This window comes from Eubalaena glacialis, chromosome 13, assembly GCF_028564815.1.
Source record: "Eubalaena glacialis isolate mEubGla1 chromosome 13, mEubGla1.1.hap2.+ XY, whole genome shotgun sequence".
Lineage (NCBI taxonomy): Eukaryota > Metazoa > Chordata > Mammalia > Artiodactyla > Balaenidae > Eubalaena > Eubalaena glacialis.
This window is the reverse complement of record NC_083728.1, coordinates 26705205-26721652: the sequence shown is the minus strand read 5'-3', so window position 1 is coordinate 26721652 and position 16448 is coordinate 26705205. Positions and strand designations below refer to the sequence as shown.

Genomic DNA, 16448 nt, shown 5'->3' with positions numbered 1-16448 from the left:
CCACAACTACTGAGCCTGTGCTGTAGAGCCCGCGAGCCACAACTACTGAGCCTGTGTGCCACAACTACTGAAGTCTGCGCACCTAGAGCCCAAGCTCTGCAACAAGAGAAACCACCGCAATGAGAAGCCTGTGCACTGCAACGAAGAGCAGCCCTGGCTCGCTGCAACTAGAGAAAGCCCGCGCACAGCAACGAAGACCCAATGCGGCCTAAATTAATTAATTAATTAATTAATTAAAAAAAATCTATTAAAAAAATCAGTATTTCAAAAAAAAAAGAATTCCATTGTCTCTGGCTTCTATATTTTCTCTTGAAGGGTCAGTTATAAGTTGATACTTTTTGGGGGGCTTTTTTAAAAAATTGAAATATGATTGATGTACAATATTATGTTAGTTTCAGATATACTACATAGTAATTTGACATTTGCATACTTTATGAAATGATCACCATGATAAGTCTAGTATCCATCGGTCTCCATACAAAGTTATTACACTATTCCTTATGCTATATATTACATCCCTATGGCTTATTTATGACTGGAAGTTTGTTCCTCTTAATCCCCTTCACCTATTTCACCCCCCAATCTTCTTCCCCTCTGGCAACCACTTGTTTGTCCTCTGTATCTATGAGTCTGTTTTTGGTTTGTTTCATTTGTTTGTTTTATTTTTTTAGATTATGTAAGTGAGATCATACAGCATTTGCCTTTCTCCGTCTGACATATTTCACTTAGCACAGTACTTACTAGAGCCACCCATGTTGTCACAAATGGCATGATTTCTTCTTTTTTATGGCTGAGTCATATTCCATTGTATATATATCTCATCTTTATTTATTCATCTGCTGATGGACACTAAGTTGCTTTCATATCTTGGGTGTTGTATATAATGCTGCAGTGAACATTGATGTGCTTATATATTTTCAAATTAGTGTTCTTGTTTTCTTCAGGTAAATACTCAGAAGTGAACTTGCTTGATCATATTGGCAGTTCTGTTATTAATTTTTTGAGGAGCTTCCATGCTGTTTTCCATAGTGGCTATACCGATTTACATTCCCACCAACACAAGTGTTCCCTTTTCATGGCATCCTTACCAACATTTTTTAGTGATCTTTTTTGATGATAACCATTCTGACAGAGGTGAAGTGATATCTTATTGTGGTTTTGATTTGCATTTCCCTGATGATTAGTGATATTGAGCATCTTTTCATGTGTCTGTTGGCCATCTGTATGTCTTCGTTAGAAAAATGTCTATTCACGTCCTCTGCCCACTTTTTAATTGGGTTGTTTGTTTTTTGATGTTAAGTTGTATGAGTTCTTTGTATATTTTGGATATTAACCTCTTATTGAATATATTGTTTGCAAATATTTTTTACCATTCAGTAGGCTGCCTTTTTGTTCCATTGGTAGTTTCCTTTACTGTGCAATAGCTTTTTAGTTTGATGTAGTCCCACTTGTTTATTTTTTCTTTTGGTTTTTTTGCCTGAGGAGACAGACCCCCCCCCCCCCCACAAAATATTGCTAAGGTTGATGTCAAAGAGAGTATTTCCTATGTTTTCTTCCAGAAGTTTTATGGTTTCAGATCTTACATTTAAGTCTTTAATCCATTTCGAGTTTATTTTTGTATATGATATGAGAAAATATACCAGTCTGATTCTTTTGCATGTCCAGTTTTCCCAACACCATTTATTGAAGAGGATGTTTTTCCTTATTGTATATTCTTGCCTCCTTTGTCATAGATTAATTAACCACATAAGTGTGAGTTTACATCTGGGATCTCTATTCTGTTCCATTGATCTATGTGTGTTATTGTGCCAGTACCATAGTGTTTTGATTATTGTAGTTTGTACTATAGTTTGAAATCAGGGAGTGTGATACCTCCTGGTTTGTTCTGTCTCAAGATTGTTTTGGCTATTTAGGGTCTTTTGTGTTTCCATACAAATTTTAGAATTATTTGTTCTAGTTCTGTGAAAAATGCATTTGATATTTTAATAGGGATTACTTTGAGTCTGTAGATTGCCTTGGGGAGTATGGTCATTTTAACAATATTAATTCTCCCAAATCATGAACATGGTATATCTTTCCATTTGTTTGTGTCATCTTCAATTTCTTTCATCAGTGTCTTCAATTTTCAAAGTACAAGTCTTTTACCTCTTTGGTTAGATTTATTATTAGGTATTTTAGTCTTTTTGAAGCAGTTGTAAATGGGATTGTTTTCTTAATTTATCTTTTCTGATAGTTTATTATTAGTGTATAGAAATGTAACAGATTTCTGTATATTAATTTTGTATTCTGCAAGTTTACTGAATTCATTTATTAGCCCTAATAGTTATTTTGATGGAGTTTTTAGGATTATCTCTATATAGTATCATATCATCTGCAAACAGTGACAGTTTTACTTTTTCCTTTCTAAATTGGATTTCTTTTTTCTTGTCTGATTGCTGTGGCTAGGACTTCCAGTACTATCCTGAATAAAAGTGGTGATAGCAGGCATCCTTGTCTTGTTTCTGATCATAGAGGAAATGCTTTCAGTTCACCTTTGAGTATGTTGTTGGCTGTAGGTTTGTCATATACGGCCTTTATTATGTTGAGGTATGTTCCCTCTATACCCACTTTCTGTAGTTTTTATCATAAATGGATGTTGATTTTTGTCAAAAGATTTTTCTGCATCTATTGAGACGATGATATGATTTTTATTCTTCAGATTGCTAATGTGGTGTATCACACTGACTGATTTGTCAATATGGAACCATTCTTACATCCCTGGGATAAATCCCACTTGATCATAGTGTATGATCCTTTTAATTTATTGTTGAATTTGATTTGTTAATATTTTGTTGAGGACTTTTGCATCTATGTTCATCAGTGATTTTGGCCTATAATTTTCTTTTTTTGTAGTATCTTTGTCTGGTTTTGGTATCAGGGTGATGCTGGCCTCTTAGAATGAGTTCAGAAGCATTTTTTCCTCTTTAATTTTCTGTAATAGTTTGAGAAGGACAGGTGTTAAGTTTTCTTTAAATGTTTGGTAGAATTCCCCCATGTAGCCATCTGGTCCTGAACTCTTGTTTGTGGGGGGTTTTTTTGATTAGTGATTTGATTTTTCTTACTGGTAATTAGTCTGTTCATGTTTTCTATTTCTTCCTGATTCAGTTAGGAAACAATGTTTCTAGGAATTTATCCATTTCTTCTAGGCTGTCCATATTATTGGTGTATAATTGTACATAGTAATATTGTATCATCTTTTGTATTTCTGTGGTGTCAGTTGTAACTTCTCTTTCGTTTGTAATTTTTATTGATTTGGGCTTTCTTTTTTCTTGATGAGTCTGGCTAAAGGTTTATCAGTTTTATCTTTTCAGAGAACCAGCTCTTAGTTTTACTGATTTTTTCTATTGTTTTTGTAGTCTCTATTTCATTTATTTCCACTTTGGTCTTTATTATTTCTTTCCCTTTACTAATTTTGGGTTTTGTTCTTCTTTTTCTAGTTTCTATAGATGTAAGGTTAGTTTGCTTATTTGAGATTTTTCTTGTTTCCTGAGGTAGGCTTCTATTACTATATACTTCCCTCTTAGAACTGTTTTTGCTGTGTCCCATAGATTTTGGATCGTTTTGTTTCTTTTTCTTTTTCTTTTTTTTTTTGCCACACCACACGGCATGTGGGATCTTAGTTCCCCGACCAGGGATTGAACCCACACCCCCTGCATTGGAAGTGCAGAGTCTTAACCACTGGACTGCCAGGGAAGTCCCCATTTTGTTTCCATTTTTATTTCTCCCCAAGTATTTTTTGATTTCCTCTTTGATTTCTTCAGTGACCCATTGGTTGTTTAGTAGCATATTGTTTAGCCTCCATGTGTTTTTGGGTTTTTTTTGCAGTTTTTTTCCTTGTAGCTGATTTCTAGTCTCATACTGTTGTGGTCAGAAAAGATGCCTGATATGATTTTAATCTTCTTAAGTTTACTGGGACTTGTTTTGTGGCGTAACGTGATCTATCTGGAGAATGTTCTGTGTCCACTTGAAAAGAATGTGTATTCTGCTGTTTTGGGGTGGAATGTTTGTATATATCTATTAATTCAATCTGGTCTAGTGCGTCATTTAAGGCTAGTGTTTCCTTATTGATTTTCTGTCTGGATGATCTGTCCATTGATGTAAGTGAGGTGTTAAAGTCTCCTGCTTTCATTATATTCCTGTCAGTTTCTACCTTTATGTTTCTTAATATTTGCTTTATGTGTTTACAGTTGTTATATCTTCTTGTTGGATTGATCCTTTATCATTATGTAATGTCCTTCTTCTTATAGGCAGCATATATATGGGTCTTTAAAAAAAAAATCTGTTCAACCACTCTGATTTTTTAATTGGAGCATTCAGTCCATTGACATTTAAAGTAATTTTTGATAGGTATGTACTTATTGCCTTTTTGTTAATTGTTTTCTTATTGTTTTTGTATTTTTTTAAAAATTCCTTTCTTTTGCTCTCTTCCCATGTGATTTGATGACTATCTTTAGAATAATGTTTGGATTCATTTGTTGTTTTATGTATCTTTTCTAGGTTTGTGACTTGTGGTTACCATGAGGCTTATATATATGATTAAGTTGGTGATCTCTTAAGTTTGAACACATTCTAACACCCTGCATTTTTACTTCCCCACCACCATGTTTAGTGTTTTGACATCATATTTTACATCTTTTTTTTTGTGCGTCCCTCAACTACTTCTTGTTAATATGGATAATTTTACTGCTTTTGTCTTTTAACCTTCATAACAGCTTTATAAATAATGGTTGATCTACTACCTTTACTTCATGTTTGCCTTTACCAGTGAGATTTTCGTTTCATAATATATTTTTAGCTGTGGCCTTTTCTTTTCTGCTTTGAGAAGTTTCTTGAACATTTTTCATAAAGCCAGTTTAGTCATGCTGGACTCTTAGTTTTTTGCATATCCATAAAACTCTTTATCTCTCCTTCAAGTCTAAATGATAACCTTGCTAGGCAGAGTATACTTGGTTGTAGGTTTTCCTCCTTCATCACTTTGAATATATCATGCCATTCCCTTCTGGCCTGTATAGTGTCTGCTGAAAAGTCAGCTGACAGCCTTCTGGGAGTTCCCTTGTGTGTAACTAGTTGCTTTTCTCTTGCTGCTTTTAAGATTCTCTTTTTATCTTTAATTTTTGCCTATTACAATTTGTCTTGGCATGGACCTCTTTGGGTTCACCTTATTTGAAATTCTCTGTGCTTCCAGGACCTGGATGTCTGTTTCCTTCTCCAGGTTAGGGAAGTTTTCAGCTATTATTTCTTCAGATAAGTTCTCTGTCCCTTTCTCTCTCTCTTCTCCTTCTGGGACCCCCTAAAACGTGAATGTGAGTACACTTGATGTTGTCTCAGAAGTCTCTTAAACTATCCTCATTTTGTTGTTTTTGTTTGTTTGTTTGTTTTTTGGCCACACTGCGTGGCTTGTGGGATCTTAGTTCCCCAACCAGGGATTGAACCCGGGCCCACAGCAGTGAAAGCACTGAGTCCTAACCACTGGACCACCAGGGAATTCCCTCTCCTCGTTTTTTAAAATTCCTTTTTTCTGTTCAGCTTGGATGATTTCCACTGCTCTGTCAACCAGAATGCTGATCCATTCCTCTGTATCATCTAATCTATTGTTGGTTCCTTCTATATATTTTAAAAATTCAGTTAATGTATTCTTCAGGTTTGGTTTTCCTTTATTTTTTCTAACTCTTTGTTGAAATTCTCACTGTGTTCATCCATTCTTCTCCCAAGTTCAGTGGGCATCTTTATGGTCATTACCTTGAACTCTTTATTAGGTAGATTGCTTATCTCCACTTCATTTCGTCCCTTTTTCTGAGGTTTCCATCTTGTTCCTTCATTTGGAACATATTTGTCTGTCTCCTCATTTGCCCAATTATGTGTTTATTTCTATGTGTTAGGTCAGTTGGTTACATTTCCTGATCTTGGAGAAGTGGCCGTATGTAGATGTGTCCTAGGGGGCCCAGCAGCGTGCTCCCCTCTGGTCACCAAAGCTACATGCCATGTGGGCCCCTATGTGAGCTACATGTACCTTTCTTTTGTGGTGGGCTGATTTTTGTGGGTGCACTGGTAGGCGAGGCAGGCCCCTGGCTGACTGGCTGCAAGCCTGTGCCTCACAGGGCAGCAGCAGGCCCACTGGAGGGCAGGGTAGGCTTCCTGTGCCATTGGCTGTGTGGCTGGGTGGGCACAGGGCTATTGCTGGCTTGCTGGAAGGACGGGCTGAGTCCCTGTGCCCACACAGTCTGTGTGCCCTAGCGGGGCTCAGGGCTGATGCTGGCCCACTGGAAGGTGGGTAAGCCCCCACAGTTAGGGCTTGAGGGAGGATTCATTATCATGGTAGAACAAGCTGCCTCAAATGGCTGCCACCAGCATCTCTGTACTCAGGGTAAGTCCAAGTTGCCTCCTGCCTCTCTGGGAGGCTCTGCAAGATTAGCAAGTGGGTCTGACCCAGGCTCCTTTCAAACTACTGTCTCTGTGCTGGGACTCAGAGCATGTGAGATTTTGCTTGCGCCCTTTAAGAGCAGAATCTGTTTCCTATAGCCTCCTGGCTTTCCCAAACATATGCCCTGCTTGTTATCAAAGACATTCTGGGGGCTGATCTTCCCAGTGTAGGACCCCCAGGCTGGGGAGCCCAGTGTGGGACTCAGACCCCACACTCCTTGGAGAGGACCTCTGTGATTGTGATATTCCTTCTATTTGTAGGTTGCCTATCTGAGGGTGTGGGTCCTGACTGTACCATATCTCCACCTCTCCTACCCATCTCGTTGTGGTTCCTTTTTTATGTCTTTAGTTGTGGAAAATATATTCTGCTAGTCTTCAAGTTGTTCTCATATATAGTTGCTCTCTAGGTAGTTGTAATTTTGGTGTGTCTGTTGGAGAAGGTGAGTTCAGGACCTTTCTACTCTGCCACCTTGGCCACCTTCTCTGTAAGTTGATACTTTGAAAGTAATTTTTTTTTTCTCTGTCTGCTTTTGGTTTCTGGCAGTTTGATTATGATGTGCCTAAGTGTGATTTTATTTGTATTTATCCTGCTTGGATTTTACTGATATTTCTCAATCTGTGGGTTGCTGTCTTTCATCAGTTTTGAAAAATTCTCAGACATTATCTCTTCAATATTGCTTTTGCCCATTCTCTCTCTCCTCTCATTATGGGGTTCCAATTATGTGTATACAAGAGCATTTGGCTTTGTCCCATATATCTCTCATACTCTGTTCTGTTCTATCCATTTTTTTCAATTTCTGCATTCCAGTTTGGATATTTTCTACTGACCTGTCTTCCAGTTCATTAATCTTGTCTTCTGTATGCAGCCTGCTATTAAATCTATCCAATTAATTTTCAGTTTCAGACACTGTATTTTTTAGTTCTAGAATACTCATTTAGTTTTTTTCTACAGATTTCAATTCACTGTTGAAATAATTCGTTTCCTCCATTTTGTTCATATTTTCCTTTATTTTATTTAACATTTTTACAATAATTATTTTAAAATATTTACCTGTTAACTCCAATGTCTGAATTATCTGTGAGTCTGATTCTAATGCCTATTTCTTCTTTTGATTATTGGTTATATTTTCCTGTCTTTTCACATGTCATGTACAAAAAAACCCCAACAAAACAAAACAAAACAAAACAAAACCCCAACCCAACCCAAACCAAACCAAACTTTTCTGAACTTTGTATAAAGAACTGTAAAGACTGAAGTTGATATGATTTTCCTCCAGTGCCTGTTCTTTCCTCTGCCCAGGGCTTCTCATCTCAATGCAGTTAGGAAGTGAGCTGGGTTTGGGCTGGACTGCAGCTTTAGGAGACTTAGTTTACCTCTGTGTTCAGTTGACTCAAGGGTGAAGTCTGTTGTGTTTGTTGTTGGCTTCTTCCTCCCGTGGGACTCTGTCTCCCAATGAGCTCATTCTGTCTTTCTAGACCAACCCCCAGAACTTAAGCTCTCCCAGTGCTTAGCAAATGTCCTGAAGGGAAAACAGCTGTGCATTTGGGACTCCACTAGACTTAATCCATCATGCCAGCCAGATTGGCTGTCAGAATGTTTGCTTGTTTTCCTGCCTTCCAGTAGCTTTCTTCTGCTAAGCTGAGCCTGATTCTCACTCAGCCCAGACTCAGAAAATGCCCCCAGAGAAGAAAGCAGCTCCCAATTTCAGTTCTTCTTGGAAGGACTCTTTCCTTTCTGTAATTTTAGTTGGTCTAGTCTTCTTTGCTTCTACAGCTCTCCAGTGAGTTTTTAAATACAATTTTTAAAGGTTACTTTCCATTTACGTTATTACAAAATATTGGCTATATTCTCCGTGTTGTGCAACACACATCCTTGAGCCTATCTTACACCCAATAGTTTGTACCTCCCCACTGGTAGCCACTAGTTTGTTCTCTATATCTGTGAGTCTGCTTCTTTTTCATTATATTCACTAGTTTGTTGTATTTTTTAGATTCCACATATCATACAGTATTTTTCTTTCTCTGACCGACTTATTTCACTTAGCATAATGCCCTCCAAGTCCATCCATGTTGCTGCAAATGGCAAAATTTTGTTCTTTTTTTTATGGCTGAGTAGCATTCCACTGTATGTATATACCACGTCTTCTTTATCCATTCATCTGTTGATGGACACTTAGGTTGCTTCTGTATCTTGACAGTTGCAAATAATGCTACTATGAGCATTGGGTTGCATGTATCTTTTTGAATTAGTATTTTTGGGGTTTTTGGCTATATACCCAGGAGTGGAGTTGCTGGATTGTATGTAGTAGTATTTTTAGTTTTTTGAGAAACCTCCATGCTGTTTTCCACAGTGGCTGTACCCATTTACATTCCCACAAACAGTGTACAAGTGTTCCCTTTTTTCCACATACTCGCTACCATTTATTATTTGTGTTCTTTTTGATGATGGCCATTCTGACTGGTGTGAGGTGATATCTGTTCTCCAGTGATTTTTAAAAATACAGTAAGGCCCCTGCATACGAATGAGTTCTGTTCAGAGAGTGCGTTCGTTAAGTTCAACAAAGTTAGCCTAGGTACCCAACTAACACAATCGGCTATATAGTACTGTACTGTAATAGGTTTATAATACTTTTCACACAGATAATACATAAGAAACAAACACAAAAAATAAAGAAAGCATTTTTAATCTTACAGTATGGTACCTTGAAAAGTACAGTAGTACAATACAACAGCTGGCATGCAAGGACCGGCATCAAGTGAACAGGCAAGAAGAGTTACTGACTAGAGGAGGGAGAAGAGGTGGGAGATGGGAGAGCTGAAGGATTGTCAGCAACAGGAGATGGAGGGCAAGCTGCAGTTTCACTCACTGCTGACGTTGATGGCACAGGTTCTGTTTCCTAGCTGGATTCAATTCTATCTACCCTCTTGAAAAAACAATTCAGTGATATCTGGGTAGTTCTGTACCAGCTACATCACTGCTGCTTTTATGCTTGCTTCCGGACATCCTGGGCTTGAAATAAAGATACTGTACTACTGTACTCTACACAGTACTGTACAGTAAAGTACACAAAAGCACAACCACTTGTGGAGGATGCACGCACATGACAATGTACGCCAGACACGTGAACTAACTTATGTGAATGGACATGTGAATGCACATTTGCATCTTTGAAAGTTTGCAACTTGAAGGTACGTGTGTAGGAGACTTACTGTATGACTTTGTAGCACATCTGTTTTGTTTTTCTTAATTGAAAAGAATTCTGCATCAGGAGAATGGCCTACAACTCACTATACCCTGCCCAGGAACAGGACTCATGTTTCTCTATTCTCACTACCTACTTTCTACTCCAGCCCTGTTCCTCCCCAGACCCACTCCTAACCTCACATCTGATAGATGCCTGATAATGTTTGTGTTTTTTTTGAATTTTTGAATTTTATTTTATTTATCCTTTTATATAGCAGGTTCTTATTAGTTATCCATTTTATACATATTAGTGTATACGTGTCAATCCCAATCTCCCAATTCATCACACCACCCCCCCAACCCCCCGCCGCTTTCCCCCCTTGGTGTCCATACATTTGTTCTCTACATCTGTGTCTCTATTTCTGCCCTGCAAACCAGTTCATCTGTACCATTTTTCTAGGTTCCACATATATGTGTTAATATATGATATTTTTCTCTTTCTGACTTATTTCACTCTGTATGACAGTCTCTAGATCCATCCACATCTCTACAAATGACCCAATTTCGTTCCTTTTTATGGCTGAGTAATATTCCATTGTATATATGTACCACATCTTCTTTATCCATTTGTCTGTCAATGGGCATTTAGGTTGCTTCCATGACCTGGCTATTGTAAATAGTGCTGCAATGAACATTAGGGTGCATGTGTCTTTTTGAATTATGGTTTTCTCTGGATATATGCCCAGTAGTGGGATTGCTGGGTCATATGGTAGTTCTATTTTTAGTTTTTTAAGGAACCTCCATACTGTTCTCCACAGTGGCTGTATCAATTTACATTCCCACCAACAGTGCAAGAGGGTTCCCTTTTCTCCACACTCTCTCCAGCATTTGTTGTTTGTAGATTTTCTGATGATGTCCATTCTAACTGGTGTGAGGTGATACCTCATTGTAGTTTTGATTTGCATTTCTCTAATAATTAGTGATGTTGAGCAGCTTTTCATGTGCTTCTTGGCCATCTGTATGTCTTCTTTGGAGAAATGTCTATTTAGGTGTTCTGCCCATTTTTTGATTGGGTTGTTTGTTTTTTTAATATTGAGCTGCATGAGCTGTTTATATATTTTGGAGATTAATCCTTTGTCTGTTGATTTGTTTGCAAATATTTTCTTCCATTAGACGCCCGATAATCTTGTGCTATTGCCATTTTACACGTAAGCCGCTTAAAGCCTGACTGAGGACCATTCAGTCATTGCCATAGCACTCTCTCCATCTAGCCTACATGTGGGGCAGGATGCTTTAGGCCTGATCTCCAAGTATATCCTAGGGTTAGTGTCTGATTCCTCCAGATGTTTGCCGAGTAGCTAGCATAATGCCTGGCATACTGTGGGCGTAATAAGGTGTAGGCCAGGGGTAAGGGATTGCTGGCTGACTTGAGGGTGGATGGTGAGGGGCAGAGTGTTCAGAGGAGGCGGGGGTAGGCCAGTCCTTGTTACTGAACTGGGTCTGGTTAAATCACAGGGACATTTGGCCTGAGTGTTTGGAAAAAGCTGCAGGATGCCCCGATGATTAGTGATCGCGAACTAAGAAAAAGCTTAAAGGAGGACGGCGACTTCATAGACGCTGATGAGAAGACCTTCCATCTAGAGCTTCAGTGAGTTATTGCAGTGTTCACTGGTCAACTCTGGCCTGAGGAGGGGGATGCTGGGAGCCTCCCCAGATCCCAGGTGGCCTCCCTTGGGTTGGGTAGTGCTGGACATATTTGGGTAGGACCCTCAGAAGGCCACAGGCTTGGGGATTGCAGGCAACTTGACTACACAGGTGGCAGCTATGGCCTAGGAGCCTGAGACTCTTTTCTAGCCCAGATCACCTACAAGATTGAGCAGTAAAACCCAGAAAATATAAAAACCCAAGTCCTTAGATGGGACCCTGCCCCAGAGCCAGGTTCAGATTTGCCAGGGCTGGCTTCCCTGCAGAGGCCACTTCCATGTGGCTGGAGGCCCCTGGTGGGAGAGTGCCCAGGGCTCTGGTCCTAAAGAGACATGTGCATTATTTCTCTGATTCGGGGGAGGCAGGTTGCTTGCTACTTGTTCTTTCCTCTACAGGGTCCTCCTCCACCTGGGCTCTACCCCTATTCCTGACCAAGTCTCAGATAAATTTGGGTCATTCAAAAAATACTGAGGACCTGTGACTGCCAGGTTGTGCTAGGTTCTGGACATCCAGAACAATCCAGACACAGGTCCTGCCTCACAGTCTACTTGGGGAGATGAACATGCAAACCCATGGCCACAGTTCTATGTGATAAATGATAGGGCTATTAAAGAGCAGGCATGGCTCAGAGGATAATCACCTGACTGGGTGGAGCAAGTAAGGAAGGCTTCATAGGAGAAGAGATTTTGGAATTGGGTTTTGACATGTAAGTAAGAGTTTGCCAGGAACTCATAGAGTCCTTATGGTTCCTGTGCTCCTGTCAAGGCATACATCTTTACAGTCCTGTCGGGAGATATCAAACAAGGCAGAGGCAGGGCTTCCATGGTAGGGAGAGTATGTTTAAGTATTCTACAAGGGGAGGCCCAGGAAAGGTCAGGATGGGGTGTCAGGCCTCCATAGAAGAGGGCATAGGGTGTTGGGAAGGGTTGCAGGGCTTCTTGGGGGCCAGGATAAGCAGGGCTTTGCTAGTGTTAATTGAACGCTTGCTCAGTGATGGGCCCTGGGCTGTATGGCCTCAGGGGAGGGATGAGAAGGTTGGAGAGGATCAGGCCCAGAAGGGAGAAACCCTCTTGCTGTTTCTGGGAGGGCTGTCTGTGGTGCAGAGGGCATCTCATGAAGGAAAGCCCCTCACATCAGGGAGGAGCGGGATCTTGCTGAGGCGCTGGTGTACCAGCGGCGGGAGCAGGTGGCCCTCATGGCTCTCCTGTATGACAAGGCGGACACAGAGCCTGACGCCTGGGCCAGGCTGCAGAAGATAACCCTGACATCCCCATGGGCCGGAGAGCGTTCCCCAGAAGACATTGAGGATAGCTGGTACAAGTGGGAGTCCAGGGACAAGCAGGTGAGGCTGGGTTGGGGCACGGAGAGGGGTAGGGGAGCCCTCAACCCTCAGCCCTGAGCCTTCGCCCTTGCCCGGGACTCCTGCAGGTGAGCAATGTCCTGGGAGCAGCATACAAGCCCAAGGAGCGGTTGCAGAGCCCCAGACTTCTGTTCACCGACGTGCAGTATGGCTGGATGAAGCACCAGGTAAGGCAGGGTGGGGCTAGCTCCCTGAGACGCTGGGGCTGGAGGCTGGGGGGTCCCATCTCCATTGGCAGCCACCCTTGTGCCCACATGCCCCTCCAGCGGGGGTGAGGGGCACATCTGTCCTTTAACAGGATTCTGGGCCACGGACAGTTCTGGGGTGAAACTGGCCTGGCTGGCTTGTTTGCCAAGGCCCTGTTTGAGGCCGTGGAAACAGGTTTTGTCCTTGAGGACAAACCTCATTGGGCCTATGGGAGGAGGTTGTCCATGGGCCTGGCACCTGTTGATCACCTTCAAAGCATTTCCCAGAGTCTGTTTGTTTGTTTGTTAGCATGTTCACTGCTCTTGTCTCCGTACTTTGGGCCACTCCTGAACAGACACAGGGCCTCATGGTGCCAGGCATACAGTCAACAAGAGAAAGAGGGAGTGGAAAGGGGCCTGTCCTTGGGGAGACAAAGGAGCCAGGGGCTCCTGTCCCGGCTGGGGAGGGGTCAGTGCAAAGAAGGAATGCTCGTTATCCCTGCCCTTTCCCGGAGATGGGTCTCAAAGCGCAGCATGGCGGGTGCTGATGGGAGAGGTGGGGCATGTCTGGAGAGCTCCTTGCATCTGAGCCCCACTCGGGGTGCAGCTCGAGGCCTCATTCTAAGATGGGGACAAGCCAGTGCTGACCTCACAGGACTGTTGGCAGCACCAAGAGGAGGGCCGGTGCTGGGCCTGGCGCACAGCGGGCTCGCGGCTCGGCAGGGTGTGGTCATCAGTGGCAGGCCCGGTGCTTTCTGACGGGAAACCCCCTGGGCCCACCCTCCCTGTTAGTCCGCTCTTGGTCCTGGGTGTCCTCCGCACTCCCTGGCTCTGTCCCCCACAGATCTCGCCTCAGATCTACCAAAGCCTGCACTTCGTTGAGCTGGCGCCCACCCCACAGCCTGACTTCACGAGGCACAGGGTTCTGGACCAGCAGAGGCGGCTCACTCTCCTGGTGACCCACCGCATCCACAAGGACCTGGGTCCCAACAGGGAGACCATGCCCGAGCACAGGGCCAGCACGCCCACCGCCATGGTCTCCTCTCCCTCCTCGCTCTCTCTGTCAGCCTCAGGCTCCGGGTTCCTGGCGTCGGGCTCGCCCGCCTCCCCTCGGCCCCAGCCCGCCCGATCCTTGCTGCAACCCCGGTCTGCCCTGGCGCCCAGTCCTCCCCCGCGGTCCTGTCCCAGGTATCTGGGGACATCCTGCGGAGGCTGGCGCCCCCCATGCCCGGTGCCTCTCCCCTCAGGCTGCTCTCCAGGCCTCTGAAGGCCTGCCTTCCGCCCTCTGTGCAGGAGGGCTCCCACGTCAGGCTCTGAGGTGGCCCACTCTTCTCTCCCGTCCTCCGGCAGGGCCACCAGGCCCATGGGGTCCTGTCTGTCCCTGGCTTACCCCTGCCGGGCCCAGAGGTGTCCCCACTGGGCCATCTGGGGAAGCTGACCTTTTTTGCCAGAGTCCTGGCAAAGAAAATAAATGTTCTCAGATGTTGGAGTCCCACCGGCTCTGGGATTAGGCTGTGTGTCCCTCGCCCCCTTAGGCACCAGGCTGTGTCTCCGAGATGGGGTCGTGCTCCCTTGGCAAGGCCCTGGGCTGATGCGGGGAGGAGAGACCATCCCCCCCAGGATACCTGGCGTGGCCGTCTGGCAGGTGACAGGCCGAAGCCTGGGACAGGGGCTTCATAGGCCCCGAGGTGATGTGGTGAGTGGGACGTGCCACTGGGGTGGGCTGTTAGACTCTGAAACTTGGTTCAGCCTCACGGCAAGAGTGAGGCCCAGCAGCCATCCCCAGGGGGTAGCCGTTGATCGTCCCCTGCCCCTGCTGGGTGTCTGTCCTCCTTCCCCGTCAGACACTCCTCTGCGGGGAACCCTGTATTTCCAAACTGTTCTGTGTCTCATGCAAGGGAGGCCTGGAAGTGTGGTGGGCAGCACCGCAGCCTGGCTCTGCCGCTGTCTGGCTTGGGAGTCCCTTGTTGTCTCTGGGTTCATTGTCCCCCTGTGGCCCGGAGGCACCTGTCCAGGCCTCTGCTGGGCCACCCGCCCTCTGGGGACTCTGGACGCACGATCTGATCTGCGGCCTGTGGGGAGCCAGAGCGGCCACTGCTGTGCACCATGCTGCCCAGGGGGCCACGCTAGGTGGGGGCTTGCTGGAGCGGTGGGGAGGTGGGCTGCAGACCTGCTTTTGGGGGGGCAGTCTGGATAACTCTCTGTTCCCACAGGTCCTCCCGCCCAGCTCAAGGCTCAGCCCCGAGGTGGTGAATATACAGTTTCTCATCTCTCTCTCCACTTCCATCTCCCTTCCACACTCCCAGGGTGCAAGCCCAGCTTCCCTCTGCTCTCGGCAGGGAGTACCTGCATCACTGTTCCTCCTCCCTGGAGCCACTGTGTTCTCTCTGCCATGGAGAAACTATGGTCTGAGCCCTCCAAGGCTTGGTTCTTGGAATCAGGGGGCACCCAGGAGTCTGGATTATTGAGGCCAAAATACATCTGCATGCTATACTCCATCATCATCCCTGTATCTGTTTCCTAGGGCTGCAGTGACAAAGAACCACAAACCGGTGGCTTGAAACAACAGAAATGTATTGTCTCTCAGTTCTGGAGGCCAGAAGTCCTGGTGTTGACAGGGCCATGCTCCCACAAACCTGTAGGGGAGAATCCTTCCTTGTCTCTCCCAGCTGCTGGTGGTTGCTGGCAATCCTTGGCTTTCCTCGGCTTGTAGAGGTGTCACTCCAATCTCTGCCTCTGTCATCATGGGGTCGCCTCCCCTTGTTCGTTCGTGTCTTCACACCGTGGTCTCCTCTGTGTGTGTGTGTCTCTTCTTCTTGTAAGGACACCAGTCACTGGGTTGGTCACTGGGACACCCTACTCCAGTATGACCTCATCTTAACAAATGACATCTGCAGTGACCCTATTTTCAATCGGGTCACCATCTGAGTTACTGGGGGTTAGGACTTCAACATCTGTTTTTGGAGGATACATACAATTTAACCCAAACCGACCTCCAATCCATAGATCCCCTCAAGTGATCGGGGAAGTTACAGGAGCCGCAGGGACCTGCTGTGCAGGAAGTGAGGGGTGAAGAGTGGGTCTTCTGAGCACAGGGGGCAGCTGGGGCTGGGGGCCGGGCAGGTTGGCCAGACCTGGGTTGTCAGTCTGAGCCTCTCCAGTGGCAGACCTGGCCCTCCGCCCCACTCTGGTCCAGGCTCCTCTGCCACAGTCTTGGTTCTTCTCAGGGGCCACTGGGGTTTTTGTTGCATTTGAGCCTCAGCAATTCAAAGGCAGACAGAGAGGATCCTGCAGCCCCTTGAGGAGGAGCTTCCCTGCCTGGTCTGAGGGCTCTGGCCTGGCTGTCTCTGGCAGAGGCTCCCCTCTGATGAGGCGGATTTATCAGGGGCTCAGTCTGCAAGCTGGGATGGCTGTTTTCCTGGCAGAGTTGTCAAAATCTGGTCCCGAACAATGGTCCCTGGCCTGGTAAGGGGGGTGGATTGTAGAGCTCTGACCCCACGGCTCGCTCCTCAAGCCGCTGTTCAGTTGCACCCGTTTGGGGCAGTTACCTTGATGC

General features: G+C 44.7%; 1 protein-coding gene across 1 annotated transcript in view; it reads left to right on the top strand.

Moving 5' to 3' along the window:
* The window catches only part of EFCAB8 (EF-hand calcium binding domain 8), a 64249-nt gene extending 49765 nt beyond the window's left edge, over window positions 1-14484 (top strand). Inside the window, 7 exon segments of the mRNA XM_061209822.1 lie at window positions 11159-11291; window positions 12485-12689; window positions 12776-12874; window positions 13737-14043; window positions 14046-14197; window positions 14243-14344; window positions 14428-14484. Coding sequence (XP_061065805.1) covers window positions 11159-11291; window positions 12485-12689; window positions 12776-12874; window positions 13737-14043; window positions 14046-14197; window positions 14243-14344; window positions 14428-14484 — 1055 coding nt within the window.
* Window positions 14485-16448: the final 1964 nt, after the last annotated feature.